This window comes from Lepisosteus platostomus, chromosome 4 (assembly GCF_059453375.1).
Source record: "Lepisosteus platostomus isolate fLepPlt1 chromosome 4, fLepPlt1.hap1, whole genome shotgun sequence".
Taxonomy (NCBI): domain Eukaryota; kingdom Metazoa; phylum Chordata; class Actinopteri; order Semionotiformes; family Lepisosteidae; genus Lepisosteus; species Lepisosteus platostomus.
This window is the reverse complement of record NC_142614.1, coordinates 45434861-45451255: the sequence shown is the minus strand read 5'-3', so window position 1 is coordinate 45451255 and position 16395 is coordinate 45434861. Positions and strand designations below refer to the sequence as shown.

Below are 16395 nucleotides of genomic sequence, written 5' to 3'. Positions count from 1 at the left end.
TCTGTCTTGGGTGGATCAAAATAATGAACTGTCTTGTATTCAGTCCAATCAGGTTGCCTCTGTATTGTTCCTTTGCCCTGCACTTTGGCACTGTGTGTCATGTGACATGTGTTTTGTAACGGTGCTTGGCACTGATGTGATCTGGACAAAATCTCTTTCAGGGAAAAGTGCTCGAGAATGTCTGAATACTTGCTTTACCACACATACCTTGTCCATGTTCAGCAGAGGAAAGAGCTCCTGCACCTTCTCAGGGCCTATGAGGAACTGCGGAGTGGGGTGCCAGTGGGTGCGAGACATCTGGTACTTTATCTCATCAACTCTTGCAGGAGTGGAAGCAATACGTATACTGCCAGGCTGATGAAACCCAACAGCCTACAGCGATTGAGAGGGCAAACAGACCTTCATGTTAATGGTCTTTATCCATCTTTTTCCAGAGTTTTCCATATTCTATACAGAGCATTATTCCATCCTTCACTCCTCCACTCCTTCTGCAGATAGAGCCCTACAGATGTTCAGCTAATAATGCAGATGAAATTCCAGAGATTTAATTCACAGTTAGAAAAAGTGCTGCCTACAACACCTGCATTTTAACACTAGAGCAGAAGTAAAATTAAATATTGCTGACAATATACTTATGAATATGAGAGAAATATTTTAAAAAGTCATTTAAAACCTCGACAAATGTAATATAATGACAGTCATCCGTTTATCACTTGCAATGAGATACTGATACTGACTTCTGATGAAGAAATAGTAATTCTTCTGTAAATCTACTGCTGTGTCGTTATTTCTTTAATTTTGGCTAGTCTAGCTGTAATCAGTCCCCTTTTTAATCTATTTGAAATAATATTCTAGAAGCATTTTTGCCTGCCCTACTTTTTAATCCATTTGCAATGAAGTTCTAGAAGCACACATCACTAGTCCTGCAAGTATTATCTATTTGAAATTATTTTTTAAAAGATGTATTGCAAATCCTCCTTTTCACACCTTTTGGTAATAAAGCTCTAGATGCAGCTCACCTGTTGTTTTTATACATATTTGCAGTAAGGGTTTAGAAGTATAATGACCTTCCTTGGAAATATATTCTTGCTTGATCTCAGTTAACAACACAACAGTGACCCTGTGGTCCACAGTCTTCTGTTACAGCACAGAAAGCAGATTCATCATGCAGATATTTTGCCTTGAGCTCATCGCAGTGTTACGTCCACATACTGCACCTGTCCACACTAATTACACCTTGTTACCTCATTTTTATGCTTGGTATTAAGAGTCACTAGCCCGTGAGCTTGCTGATTGCTCAGTTTACCTGCACTGTGCAATTCCTTTTCTTTAGACTCTCTGGATTCTCCACCTTCACCTTGATCATTGGATTTTGCCTCTTGCTTTGCGTCTATCAGATAGTTTGCCTTTTTGGATCATTCTAAAACACTCCGCGTAGGGTCTTGCTTGCTAACAGCATAGCCGGTATAACAGGCAGTTGGTGTGGAAGGTGGCTGCCTTTTAACAGTATTTTAACAGCAAGGGGTGGTTACTCTAATGCATGGTGTAGAATAATAGTGAACAGTGTAGAATACAAATATATAACATCCATGCATTTTCTCGCTGCTTCTTCCAATTCAGGGTTGTGGGGTAGCAATGGGCACAAGGCAGGATACACCCTGAAGGGGATGCCAGTGTATTGCAGGGCAGACACAAACACACACTCGCACCTGGGTCCATTTTCCCAGGAAAGCAAGGCAGCAATGCTAATCACTGTGCTGCCCTCTATATGACTTTATATTCACAAACAGTTTAAAACAAGATTCTAGATCCTAAACACAAGTTGGGTTTCTTTTATACTTGTGAGAACCCACAATTTACAGTTACATTTAATTACACACCCATTTTGGGCTATAGACTTGAGTTGACTAGTAGATTTCATTTTAAAGTTTGTATCCAGAGTGCCATTGATTAAAACAAGAAAACTTTAGCTTGTGATCTTCTATTTTTAGTTGCCAAATGGATCATTCCCAGAAGTGAGCCTACCTGCCCTGTTTCTTCCTCCAGTTTTTCGTACAGTTTAATGCTGTAATAGTGGATTTTTTTCAGGTTGATTCCAGGGTGATAATAAGTGGTTAAACCAGCCTAGATAAAAGAGGAAGGCAAAATGTTAATCTACAAATAATCATATGAAAAAACAGTGCATTTATATTAAGGAAAAACAACAGAAAATATTTTTTTTTTCCTTTAGTAAGCTAGCTTTATCCTCTCATGGAACAACTGCTATGGTTACAAAAAATACTTTAAAAAAAACTATGAGAATTGTATCAGAAAAAATACAAGCTCACAGCATAGAAAGGCCTCTTTTCAGAAGAACAAAATGCTGATGCTATCAGATAATGACTTTTATTATTCCTTTCTCTCTCTGTTCTTCAATTTGCTATCTCTGGGGTTGAAAATGTTCACACAATGATGACAGCACTCGATATGAAGATGTCTGACCCCAGAGGGGAATTTCCAAGTTTCTTATCTTCTCAATTCTCCTTACAGTATGTCCTTTCTTGAATCCCATTTTCAGTGGTAGTAACCTACAGCGTGCCAGGTAGAGCCAGCAGTGAGTTCAGACTTCTCCAGGAGCACCACATCCTTCATGCCCGCCTTGGCCAAGTGGTAGGCCAGGCTTGTGCCCACACATCCCCCTCCGATGACCACTGTTTCGGCACTGTCCTTCCACCTCTTCCTCAGGGCGCTAGGAAACCCATCACCCCTGGCAACAGACAACGAGTGGTGGTTGAAGCACTTTTTTGGGAAAATCCTCTTTTAGGTTAGAGAGTTAAAGTCTTACAATGCCCAGGATTGCTCACTTATTTGTTAGAATAACCTTGGTGACATTACACCAATCTCAACTATCCACTTGTATGGGTAAATATGTCCAGATCAGGCCAGGTTACAGTACCTGTTTGCTGAGTTTATTTGAGTAATTTCTCTACACATGCAAAAATAAGCTGTTTTAGCACCAAAACTACACTTCACTGTCTCCCTTTAATTACTGACAATTTGCTTTCTATGTATTAATTGTTTGTTGTTCTCCACCATTCTCCTCCCCACTGATAGCTGGTGATAGCTGGTGTGAGCGTACTGGCACATTATTTATTTGTGTTTCTACTAAAATACTTTTTGTGCCATACATGTTATTGAATTAGTGCATTACATAAAGATATTTCTCACTCAACATTTAATTACCCTTTTAAATCTTGAATTGAACGTTAAATTATGTATTGGCATTGGCAGCATTTTTAACTGCTTCTATATTAATTTTAAATATACTTTTAAGTATTTTTCAGGATGTAACTTATGTAAAGTTGCAAACAAAATGCTATAATTCTGTGTTATATTGTCAAAAAATTTAAAAGTGGAAACATAAATTACTGATTTCTTATCAGAAGATGAATCTCTTCTATTAAAAAGAGCATATAAGTTAACTGGAAATAATGCATCAAATTTGTTGCATTCTGGGAAAGCTGATACTCTGACCAAAACCATTAGAATCAGCAATGTCGTTATCTATGTGCACCAGAGCGAAGATACAAATAGATTCATGTGAAGAAACATCACTGATGTTTACTTCCTCCTTTAATTGCTTAATTAAATGCACTAATTAGAAATTGCCCAAGGTGGTTTAAACACCTTTGTGCAATCACAGATGCTGAAACAGGGTGCCTGTGTTTGTGTTAAAGAAATAAGTAAGGAATTGCAATTTAAAAACACTGGTACATACCGTATACAGTATGACTATCTGTTGTTTTACAAAATAATACTATATAATACAATTGTATATAGGCCTTCATTATGACGTGGCTCCAGGCAGTTTCTTTTTTATATTCATGGGTTATACATTTAACTATATTCATATAAATTAATCAGTTTATATAAACACACCACCTTGAAGTTGTTTCCTCGTACGTCCATACACAATAACTCTGTGTAACTGTACAGCCTAGTGAAACATAAAATTATAGTGGTTTGTCCCGCAGTTTATTTGTATTATAACTATTCATCACCTGTTGTAAGCCTTCATGTTCAACTGTACGTTGTGTAACACATTAAAGGTACAGAGTTCATCGAGGGGGGAAAAGCCAACGCACTATTTATACTTTAAACCAAAAACACTCACCCCTCCCCGGTTGCATTGCTGTGCGAAGAGCTGCCTAGGGACCTCAGAAGAAATCGACACGCACTTGGGCACAAACATGCACTGCTTCGGATCTGGGTATTAACTAAATTGAAAACTCGTAACATCTCAGGATATGTTACAATACAGAGAAGTCAACTCTCACTCTTACCTAGTTTACCGTACGTACCCAGTCCTTACCTAACACTACACTACAGTTATTCGTAAATAGTCGACAGGACCCTCCTACTTGGCTTCTACAAATTTAGAGCAGCGCCACTGTAACCAATCACTGCAAAGACGTCCTTTCAGATTCTCGAGGAATATCCTTATGTCTAGCAAGGCTAATAGTAGATGTTTAAATTGTTTTTTTAGCAGAACACAATTTATCCATAAAAACAGCTTCTTTCAGCTGTATTTTCCTTCATGTGCTTACAGTGCAAGCTACTGGTAAACGAATATTTGATTAAATGTGATGTGAATATTTTTCAGAAGACTGGAATTATTTGATTTGTAATACAGACATGACGTTCTTAAGTTGTAAAACTCACGTCTAGAAAAAGCACGAAGCACATACTGTACTTGTCTAGAAACATTACACTTCTCACTCTTCCAAGTTGGCTTTTCATGAAAATCTCATTTTAAGCACATGCTTGAGACTAAGTCCCTCTTCACTCCGTTTAAACGCAAGACTCAAGCGTTGCTCTGTTCCTTGCTAGTGCCTAGTAAAAGTGTCGACCCCCTTCCCTGATGCCCTAATTTGTTAGATTACAAAGGTATAGACATTTTTAAACTGTTTTCCACAATCAAAACTGAATACTTTTATGTGTGAAAAGTGTGAATATCAGCAAAGGCAAATACATAAATGCCTAAATTATGTTGATTGCAGGTATTCAGCATTCTTCGCTATAGAAAAGCTAAGTTATTTCAGGGGCACTTACTATGACCAGTCACACGAATACTTAAATAGCAAAAATGTGGTTCAGATGATTTCAGAATAAACTCTTTTGTACCTGTAAAGTCCATTAGTTCCTATACAGCCAGGCAGGGAAATTCAAGCAAAGATTTAACCATGAGGGTACGGTGGTGCAGTGATTGGCATCGCTGCCTCTCAGTGCTGAGGCCCCCTGGATTCAATTCCAGACTTGAAGTTCTTCTGTGTGAAGTTTGTACAGTATGTTCTCCTTGTGTTTGCCTGGGCTTCCTCCTACAGGTCAAAAACAAACTGGATTAATTAGCTTCTGGTATCATTTGCCCTTGGATGAGTGTGTGTCTACAGTATTTGCCATGTAATAGACTGGCATGCCATCCGTGGTGTATCCTGCCTTGTGCCCATTGCTTGCTGGTATAGGCTCCTGCTCCCCCTCGACCCTGAATTGGAAAAGCAGTTAGAAAGTGTATGGATGGGTGCATTGAATAATGAAGACCAAGGAGCTTTCAGAGCAACTCAGGGATTAACTTGTAGAAAGGGACAAATCAGCAGCAATTCATACAGAATTTGAAAGACACTGAATATCCCTTAAGCCATGTTGTATTAAACTATTCAGACACTGTCTTGATCAGGCTGTTTCTCTAAATTAATATTGCAGAGTATATCATGTTACTGTACAAATTATGTTTGAGTGTAGTTTGGATTTCTAAAAAAGGTTGATATTCAATCCTGTTTTCATTTTCTAATTTTTAAATTTTGTATTCCAAAGTACAAGTACAAAAAGAGCAAATGGATGCCTGGCAGGTTCATAGAGTCACTGGTACTGGTATGTGAGAGTAATGTTCTCCCAACTCAGGTAGAGGATATCAGTCATAACCAGCTAATGATAAAGGAAAACAAAGCCTCTTCCTGGAGGTTCCTAATTTAAAATCACTGTGTTTGGTATGGTGCTATGGAAATTGTTAGTTTGGGAAACACCATATAGCATGTTGGAGTGGTCATGATATATAATAATTAATAATAATTGCTTACACTTATATAGCGCTTTTCTGGACACTCAAAGCACTTTACAGGTAATGGGGACTCCCCTCCACCACCACCAATGTGCAGCATCTACCTGGATGATGCGACAGCAGGCATAGTGCACCAGAGCACTCACACCACATCAGCTATTAGTGGGGAGGAGAGCAGACTAATGAAACCAATTCATACTGTAGATGGGGATTATTAGGATGCTATGATTGATAAGGGCCAATGGGAAAGTCGGCCAGGACGCCGAGGTTACACCCCTACTCTTTTCGAGAAACACCCTGGGATTTTTAATGACCACAGAGAGTCAGGACCTCAGTTTTATATCTCATCCGAAGGATGGCACCTGTTTACAGTATAGTGTCCCCATCACTCTACTGGGGCATTAGGACCCACATGGACCCCCTGTTGGCCCCACTAACACCTCTTCCAGCAGCAACCTTAGTTTTTCCCAGGAAGTCTCTCATCCAGGTACTGACCAGGCTCACACCTGCTTAGCTTCAGTGAGTTGCAGGGTGATATGGCTGCTGGACACAATACAGTGCCTTGCGAAAGTATTTGGCCCCCTTGAACTTTTCAACCTTTTGCCACATTTCAGGCTTCAAACATAAAGATATAAATTTTTTATTTTATGTGAAGAATCACCAACAAGTGGGACACAATTGTGAAGTGGAACGAAATCTATTGGATTTTTGAAACTTTTTTAACTAATAAAAAAATGAAAAGTGGGGCGTGCAAAATTATTCGGCCCCCTTGCGTTAATACTTTGTAGAGCCACCTTTTGCTGCGATTACAGCTGCAAGTCGCTTGGGGTATGTCTCTATCAGTTTTGCACATCGAGAGACTGAAATTCTTGCCCATTCTTCCTTGCAAAACAGCTCGAGCTCAGTGAGGTTGGATGGAGAGCGTTTGTGAACAGCAGTTTTCAGCTCTTTCCACAGATTCTCGATTGGATTCAGGTCTGGACTTTGACTTGGCCATTCAAACACCTGGATACGTTTATTTGTGAACCATTCCTTTGTAGATTTTGCTGTATGTTTGGGATCATTGTCTTGTTGGAAGATAAATCTCCGTCCCAGTTTCAGGTCTTTTGCAGACTCCAACAGGTTTTCATCCAGAATGGTCCTGTATTTGGCTGCATCCATCTTCCCCTCAATTTTAACCATCTTCCCTGTCCCTGCTGAAGAAAAGCAGGCCCAAACCATGATGCTGCCACCACCATGTTTGACAGTGGGGATGGTGTGTTGAGGGTGATGAGCTGTGTTGCTTTTACGCCAAACATATCGTTTTGCATTGTGGCCAAAAAGTTCGATTTTGGTTTCATCTGACCAGAGCACCTTCTTCCACATGTTTGGGGTGTCTCCCAGGTGGCTTGTGGCAAACTTTAGACGAGACTTTTTATGGATATCTTTGAGAAATGGCTTTCTTCTTGCCACTCTTCCATAAAGGCCAGATTTGTGCAGTGTAAGACTGATTGTTGTCCTATGGACAGACTCTCCCACCTCAGCTGTAGTTCTCTGCAGTTCATCCAGAGTGATCATGGGCCTCTTGGCTGCATCTCTGATCAGTCTTCTCCTTGTCTGAGCTGAAAGTTTAGAGGGACGGCCAGGTCTTGGTAGATTTGCAGTGGTCTGATACTCCTTCCATTTCAAGATGATCGCTTGCACAGTGCTCCTTGGGATGTTTGAAGCTTGGGAAATCTTTTTGTATCCAAATCCGGCTTTAAACTTCTCCACAACAGTATTACGGACCTGCCTGGTGTGTTCCTTGGTCTTCATGATGCTCTCTGCGCTTTCAACAGAACCTTGAGACTATCACAGAGCAGGTGCATTTGTACAGAGACTTGATTACACACTGGTGGATTCTATTTATCAACCTCAGTCATTTAGGACAACATTGGATCATCAGAGATCCTCGCTGAACTTCTGGAGTGAGTTTGCTGCACTGAAAGTAAAGGGGCCGAATAATTTTGCACGCCCCACTTTTCATTTTTTTATTAGTTAAAAAAGTTTCAAAAATCCAATAGATTTCGTTCCACTTCACAATTGTGTCCCACTTGTTGGTGATTCTTCACATAAAATAAAAAATTTATATCTTTATGTTTGAAGCCTGAAATGTGGCAAAAGGTTGAAAAGTTCAAGGGGGCCGAATACTTTCGCAAGGCACTGTATATACAGTATGTGACACATATGAACCACGGTTCTCTAGGTGCTTTTCTAGGTTTTGTTTGGTCTGTGAAAGAAGGATCACGTACAAGCAGGAGAGATAAGAAAGTTGTTTGCATTTCACATATAAACACCATTACAGGGTTTCCACAAAGCAAAACTTTTTAACGTAGGTTTTCAAATACTTTAAGGCTCCACCTGACTTTTGATTGAAAATGATCATCGCAAAGCAATTTGTTTTTCGTTATTAATAGCATTGACATAGCAGATCAAAAGTCCCTATCAACTCCATGATGGAAGGAGATGTTACTTAAGATAATAATGACAAAAATAAAGGATGTCATCCCTGCTTTAATTACTTATACATCATGCTGTAAAGCACTGTCAGTCACAAAGATTGCTAAACCTTGAAAGCAGGCAGCACTGTTTGCTAAGAGGCTTCTTTCAGGGCAAACAATCTGGAATATAGAAAAGTGCAATCTATGGCAAGTGAAAGCTCAGAAAGCAACAGGAGCAAGGCTGGGTACAACCTGGAAGTCAATTGCAGGGTCCAACTGGCACAAATACAGATGCACAAACATAACATAACAGTTACTATAGCAGCCCGTTATTTTTTTTGTGTAACAAAAGATAAAAACTACTGTTTATTAGTTTTGTGCAGTAAACTTAAATTTATTTACAGCGAACAATTACAGCAGATCTTAGAACTGTTATAGCAGGCAGACAGGTCCATATCAAATGTAAGTGACGTTGTCAAAACATAACTACATACGACTGCACTATTGATAGTTATTTAAGCGACAATGGCAACAATGACGGTGACGTATAATGTGAAGTTTGGATTATCAGGATAAAAAGATGCATGAACAGTATTTGTTAGTATAGTTGTAGTTGTAGGACTTAGTAAATACAGTTCGCACGGGTTTAAATGCTGGTTTCCAATCAGGAAGACGGCCTGGGATGACATCAGAAGCACCCACCCCTCGGGGAGTAATATATAACAGAGAATATTTGGCAGCACACATGAACTTTGTTGAGGTGTTGTTTAGTGTTATATCTGAACTTGGTAAAATGGCACCAGCTGGGTCCAAGAAAGTGAGTATACACACTTAGATTAAACCAGAAAGTTATTAATCATTTTCCTTTAGTTCTGCTACACTAACAACAGAAGCGTGAACAAAAGCGTGCAATGACTGCTTATACTTAAAAAAGAGACGTACAGTAGTGACAAAATAATATTTAAAAATGCAGTGTGTATTAACCGAATAAGTACAATATTTAACAAAAATGTCACTGCGTAATTGGTGCGACGTTCTGTGCTTTTTAAAAAGGGTTTAAAACAGGATACTGGTTGAAGTAATATAGCTGAAATTTAAAACCTGGGATTTAGAATATCGATTTATTCCTGTCCCATCTGCGAACTGGTCTAAGCCAGTTGTGGGGTTTTGGCTACAGACCAATGGATGGGTTGTGGATGTTTGTGTTGTCCTTAGCTTGAGCTGTTGTAGAGCTGTGCCTAACTAAGTATAGTTACAGTATTTAGAGCTATAGTTTGATACGGTGTAGAATAAGACCTTCCCTAAAGTGAAGCAGCTAGCTAATACAAATGGTTTAATCCGCCTAATCGTATGAAAACATCTAAATCAATTTAAATTAATTCACAATAAGGTAAAATGTCATTTGGTGATCCTGGGTAAATGTTAAAACGTGTTTTGCAGGGTATTCTAGAGCGCTTGGATGCTGGGGAGATTGTTATTGGTGACGGGGGGTTTGTGTTTGCCCTGGAGAAAAGAGGCTATGTGAAGGCAGGGCCATGGACTCCAGAAGCTGCGGTGGAGCACCCTGAGGCAGGTAAGATAACTTGAGTTTATTAACGCAAAAGACGGGTTATTGAGTTTAGACTGTATTCAGTTTTGTACGTTGCGCGCCCTTGCACTGATTGAATAATAGCGCTCCCGTGTGAGTAATGTGGTTTTTAACTTTACAATTAAGATGATCTCCTCTGCTCTTGCAGTTCGACAGCTGCACAGGGAATTTCTGAGAGCGGGGGCAAATGTCATGCAGACGTTCACATTCTATGCCAGTGACGATAAACTGGAGAACCGGGGCAACGACTTGAGAATATCTGTGAGTATTCTCCATTTCTTAGGGAAAAGTGTGGGACAGTAATTTACTGCATGACTTTTCTATATCTGCAACTCCTCACACCTGAAGAAAGCTCCACGGCCGAAACGTTGTGTTTTATTTCTTCTCTTTTCAGCATGGAATAAAACTATTACTTGTTCCTTTGCAGCCTACACATGATGACGCAGCTACCCACTTGAACTACTTTTCTATATCTGTATAACTTATTTCTGTTCTAACATATCAGTTGCTATGATATATAACATTGGATGAAATATCTGGAATATTGATCAGAATTAAATAATTACTATTGTCCTGTATGTTTAACTTGTACATCAAACATTTCTCTATGTCCCCTATATACTGTAGGTATTTAGCAGTACAGTAAGTCTGTATGTGTGTGTTTCTGAATGGATCCACCATTTTGTATACCAAGCATTTACTTCTGTCATAGGTTGTATCATTACCCTATGTTCTACTAAAATGAATCCGCGTAACTCAGTGTTTTCCGTGGTATCAACCTTTACTTTTTAAAAATGTTTTGCCCTGTTCCATTGACCTCTTTGGTTACAACACAAATGATGACAGCTTCATTTTGTGCAAGGGAGAAAAAATCAATGAAGCAGCCTGTGACTTAGCCAGGGAAGTCGCCAATGAAGGAGATGCCTTGGTTGCCGGAGGAGTGTCCCAGACCCCTTCCTACCTGAGCTGTAAGAGTGAGAATGAAGTGAAGGCAATCTTCAAGAAACAACTGGAGGTCTTCATTAAAAAGAATGTGGACTTTCTGATTGCTGAGGTAAATGAATACAGGAGAGTTCCAGAAAGCACTAAACTATTTGTGTGTGTTACAGTACATAAACATTTAATATTCAAGAATGACGTTTTTTCTGCACATCAGTTCACAATATAGTCCTTACACACAAGGAGTTATAGATGTTGTACTAAAATAGTACAGTGTGTAACTGACCCATGCGTGTGTCATAATCTTTGCTTCTATCATTAGTCTTTTCACCAAGGACTGCATTTGAAGAGCTGTTCTAAAAGATTTGTGGAGAAGATGTGAAAGTAAGAATTCAGCTGTACTTGAACAATAAATTTCAGTTATTTCGTAATGCCATAAATTCATCACATCTCTCAAATAACAGGAATAGTAGTATCATTGATATTTTACAGTCAGAAATCCAGTGGGGTATAGATAGTCCTGTAAGATATTACTTTGACGGCGTTTGACAAATGAATGATGTCCACCAATTTAATTCAAACTTACCAGAAAGTTTTCTGTTGTCTTTTTAAGTACAGTGCCTTGCAAAAGCATTCAACTTCTTTTAGTGATGTCCCTTTTTGATTTATTACAAATCACATGTACTTTTATGGATGAAAGAAGTAAGATGTTGGCAAAATCTGCAAAGAAAAACATGTTGATTTCATAAATATTCTGGCTCCCGAGCCAAAACTTGGTAGAAACATTTTTGTCAGCAATTACATCTTTTTGAGTAAGTCTCTGCCAATTGTGAATAAAGAGGATGTGGTGCAGATGTCACCCTTTCATCTTTGCAAACTTTCTTATGCTCTGTCAGGTTGTTTGGGATCAACTGATGGATATCAATCATCATGCTTTGCAACAGATATTGGATTTTTATCAGGACTTTGATCAGGCCACTCCAGGACATTCACTTACTTTTTGATAAACCACTCCAATGTTGGCCTTGTGCTTTGGGTCATTGTCCTGTGAAAAGTGAATTTTCAACCCAGCTTTAACATACTGAAGCACATTTTCTTCTTACATTAGCCTGCATTTGGTTTGCTCCATCCATTATTACCTTAACACGCTTCTCCATCCCTGGTGATAAGAAGCAGTTCCAAGATATAATGTTGACTCCACTCTTCTTGACAGTGGGGTTGGTGTTAATTGGACGATGCAGTTTATTAGATGTGCAAGAGACATATCAATTATTAAGAGTATAAAGAACAAACTTTGTATCTTTTGACCACAGAACCTTTTGCCACACTTGCAGTATCACTTAAACGCTTTATTGCAAGCTCCATGTGAAATTTGAGATGAGTTTCTTTATGTTCCATACACGGTCATCATTTTAAAGTGACTGACATATTGTTTACTCTTGGACATTTTCTCCCATCACAGCTGTTGAGCTCTGTATCTCTTTCTAAGTCACCATTGGCCTCATGGTTGAATTCCAAACCACTGTGGAAGGACTGTTTGAACTAAGCAATGTTTGTATGGTATAATGCTGCACACCATCCATTTTTTTAATGATCTGCTTCACCATGGTCAAATGGATATTAATTGCCTTTGAAATCTTGTCATGCCATTGTGCCTTTCTACAACTTTATCCTTGAACTTTTCTGCAATCTCTTTAGCTTCATGTCTGAATATTTGCTTGTAATTCATTACCTGAATGAGTGCCCTTACAGAGATGCACTTCTTCTGAAATCAGGTGAACCACTCTTATTGCACACAGACAGACACCATTTCAATAACTGAGCGATGTGCCAAAGTAATTTTGTGAAGTTGGACCAATTTAGGTTCATTTTATTTTTCTGAAGGACATCTACTATATTCAATCCTGTCACAATGACTGTGTTCAATACAGCAAGAATACAGCAAGAGTTTATGTATCCCAAATGTTTTGTACTCACAATCACAATCATGTTTTGCTGCAGTACCTCCCAATTTCTAAAGCTGCACAGCAACATCATTGACAGAATGAACTGCTTTGCATCCATTTATAAAAAAATGAAAATTTTGCTGAGACGTTCACAACCTATTTTCAGACATGTGAGCAACAGTCTGCTTGTTCACATTTCATGTTCCTGTGAGTCATCCCATCTACTCTTTCTAATCACACTTTGTGTTCCTGTAAAGCCCATTTGCCCCTGCTTTGTGTGTATCCCATAGTACTTTGAGCACGTGGAGGAAGCTGAGTGGGCAGTTCAGGTTCTGAACACCAGTGGAAAGCCAGTTGCAGCCACTCTGTGTATTGGGCCGGAAGGAGACCTGAATGGAGTCAGCTGTGGTGAATGTGCTGTCAGATTGGTCAAGGCTGGTAGGTTCAATCTTGGATTTTCTGGTTGTTCAGTGATGCTTTTAAAACATTTAAAACTTGCTTTAGTTTCCTTCCATGTACATTATATGACATTCGTGCTAGAAAAACAACAACATTGTATGTCGAAGTATGTAGCTGCCTCAACATGCATTTCTTGTTCCTTTGCAACACTGTACAGTATGTTGACAATCAGATTATTTTAAGATGAAGAAAACAGCTATAGGTATGAACCACAGCAGGGAATGTAATGCTTAATTTGATAAAGATTTATGAAGAAGACAAAATGGTGTCTTAGGTATTCTGAAGATTATACAGTATGCTTATTCTGTTCTGTTATACAGGGTTATATAAGGATTATAAGGATTGACACAGAGACCAGGCCAGGTTTATTTGCAAATTTTCAACAATTTATATTAATTAAAATACATTTGCTTAATGTATATTCACTGCGTTTACAAAGTAGTTCAACTTGTCACTTTAAAGAAATCCACTTTTAAAAGTGGATTTAAAACCATCCCAACATTTACAAAGCTCCCTCTGAAATAAAGCTGCTGCATTTACTGTATGTGCTTGACAAATGGAGATGAACTGACCTTGAAAGGCAGCTCGTGTTGGTAAAGACAATAAACTATATTATAAAATGTTGTGGTCTGAATGAAACATCTTGTTATTTATCTTTTCATGTTGTGTTGGAGTTTAAATAAACAAACCAGGATGAGAATGGTGATGAAATATTTTTGTTCTGACAGTGTGGCTGTGTTCTGTGTTCAGGTGCCAAGATTGTCGGTGTGAATTGTCACTTTGATCCCATGACGTGCCTGAAGACTGTGAAGCTCATGAAGGAAGGCCTGGAGGCAGCAAAGCTGAAAGCTCATCTCATGATCCAGCCCCTTGCTTACCACACCCCTGACTGTAACCACCAGGGATTCATTGACCTCCCAGAATTCCCCTTCGGTAAGGCCATGCTGTGTGTTCAGAATATCAGCTTGATATCTTAAGGAGGTTAAGAGAAATTCTGTTGTTCACTTCATCTTAATAGTGTCAAGTACACCTATCGCTTGAAACAGAATTATAATACTTGAAATATTATATTGGGCAGAAAGTTCTAATATTAAAAAGGTGTTTATGAAACATGTGATGATATATTCATATTTTTGATTGGTCTTAAAAAAGGAAAATATATTTTTATGAGGTGTTTAGGTCTTCCACTTCAGTTCATAGGTACATTGCTGAGTGAACAGAATGTAATCATTCTGGACCAAAGGCTTACCCAATGAAACACACACTGCACACCGTGGGCTGAATTTGTTTTAAAATGTAATCATAATTGACTTTGTGTTTTTTCCTCATACAAAATAAGGAAATGACACATTCTGAATTTTGGTGTTAAACACAGACCTGTTGCAACCGTTTGTAGATCAAATGAGATATTTTAAGCATGTTAAGCATGAGTTGGAAGAATTTCTGACTATATGTAAAGTAGACACAAACCTAATCAGTATAGTTTCTGACTACACGTTGAGTAGACACAACCCTATACATCAATTCGTTTTTACACATTACAGCCTTGGAGCCAAGAATCCTAACCAGGTGGGACATGCACAAATACGCCAGAGAGGCCTACAACATGGGCATCCGCTACATTGGTGGCTGCTGCGGCTTCGAGCCGTACCACACCCGTGCCCTGGCAGAAGAGCTGGCACCCGAGAGAGGTTTCCTCCCTGATGCCTCTCAGAAGCATGGCAGCTGGGGTAATGGTCTGGACATGCACACCAAGCCCTGGGTCAGGGCCAGGTAAAAAGCCTCGGAAGCTTGTCTCGCACATTTACTGGCAAACAGTTTCTCCACAAGAATTTATTAGGCCATTGGAGGTGTTTTGAGATATGCAATATCTGCTATATGTACATTGATAATTCTTTGTGGGCGGTACTGTACATTTTTTTCTTCCACTTTCTGTATAGCATGTGTGGGATTTGCAAAAACATTATAAATATTACTTACTGAAGCATTTACCAGCATTATCTGTAATCAGTTATTTTGCAGCATCAAAGCTGAAGCAGTCCACTGTCATAAAAATAGCTTTTACTTTAACAAAGAGTAACAAAGCAGAACACACACTCAGCCTTCAGATTCATCCCACCCATTGAAATGTACATCAACCTTAAGACTGCTTGCCCTGTTTTTGTGAAGGGCTCGTCGTGATTACTGGGAGAAGTTGCTGCCGGCATCAGGGCGCCCCCTGTGTCCTTCCATGTCTACACCAGATGGATGGGGAGTGACCAAGGGACATGCTGACCTGATGCAGCAGAGAGAGGCGACCACTGAGGGGCAGCTGAAGGAGCTGTTTGAAAAGCAAAAGAAGGCCAAGGTCACAGCTTGAAGTTCATCAAACAGCTCTGGGCTCAAGGGAGGCAAAGCGGGACTTTTTCTGTCCATTCCCATTTGATATTTTGGATATTGGGCACTTGCAACAGTTGTGTTTTTTTTTCTGAAAACTTTACTGGACCACTTCTATGCAATCATATGGTAATAAACAGAATTCATTACCTAAATCATTTCGATGGCAAGTTTTTTTTTATTAGTGTGTTGTACAATTTTAGTTTTCTTAACCTGAAAGAAAGTAAAGGTTTAGATCCAGACAATTTGTGCGTAGTCCTGCTCAAAGTGAAGAAACAAAAAACATTTCCAATATGCTATATAAACGCACAAGAACAACATAATCAGTTTTAAAGTAACTATGCTGCACAACAATGTTGGGTTATACTGTACACTCCTGTGGAAAAGACTTGTTGCTCTGAAAAAAGCGTTTTTCTTTATGTAGAAATACAGGTCTCTACAGAAGGTTTAATCATAGTCATGATCATTTAAGCTACATGTAAAAGTCCAAATCAATTATAAATCAGAAAAAAATTGTGACACAAAATTTCTGTT

The 16395-nt window shown here is 39.0% G+C and overlaps 2 protein-coding genes across 2 annotated transcripts in view; one reads left to right on the top strand and one right to left on the bottom strand.

Moving 5' to 3' along the window:
• The window catches only part of dmgdh (dimethylglycine dehydrogenase), a 41647-nt gene extending 37256 nt beyond the window's left edge, over nt 1–4391 (bottom strand). Inside the window, exons 1-4 of the mRNA XM_088629602.1 lie at nt 4154–4391; nt 2572–2746; nt 2026–2124; nt 208–372 (exon numbers count right to left, since the gene is read on the bottom strand). Coding sequence (XP_088485728.1) covers nt 208–372; nt 2026–2124; nt 2572–2746; nt 4154–4278 — 564 coding nt within the window. The 5' untranslated portion in view covers nt 4279–4391. The remainder of the gene's footprint in view (nt 1–207; nt 373–2025; nt 2125–2571; nt 2747–4153) is intronic.
• A 4822-nt stretch (nt 4392–9213) lies between these two features.
• Nucleotides 9214–16016, top strand: bhmt (betaine--homocysteine S-methyltransferase). The gene is made up of 8 exons (XM_088629601.1): nt 9214–9370; nt 9994–10126; nt 10290–10402; nt 11004–11195; nt 13317–13464; nt 14236–14418; nt 15030–15258; nt 15655–16016. The coding sequence occupies exons 1-8, from the start codon at nt 9236–9238 to the stop codon at nt 15842–15844; spliced, it is 1323 nt and encodes a 440-aa protein (XP_088485727.1). The 5' UTR covers nt 9214–9235; the 3' UTR covers nt 15845–16016.
• The last annotated feature ends 379 nt before the right edge of the window (nt 16017–16395 follow it).

What these genes read in the sequence shown, in the direction of transcription:
- bhmt (XM_088629601.1), top strand. Translation starts at nt 9,236, where the DNA reads ATGACATCAGAAGCACCCACCCCTCGGGGAGTAATATATAACAGAGAA. An exon ending in GGTGGAGCACCCTGAGGCAG is followed by an intron (nt 10,127 to 10,289) that starts GTAAGATAACTT and finishes CTGCTCTTGCAG; the next exon opens with TTCGACAGCTGCACAGGGAA. An exon ending in GCAACGACTTGAGAATATCT is followed by an intron (nt 10,403 to 11,003) that starts GTGAGTATTCTC and finishes ATTTTGTGCAAG; the next exon opens with GGAGAAAAAATCAATGAAGC.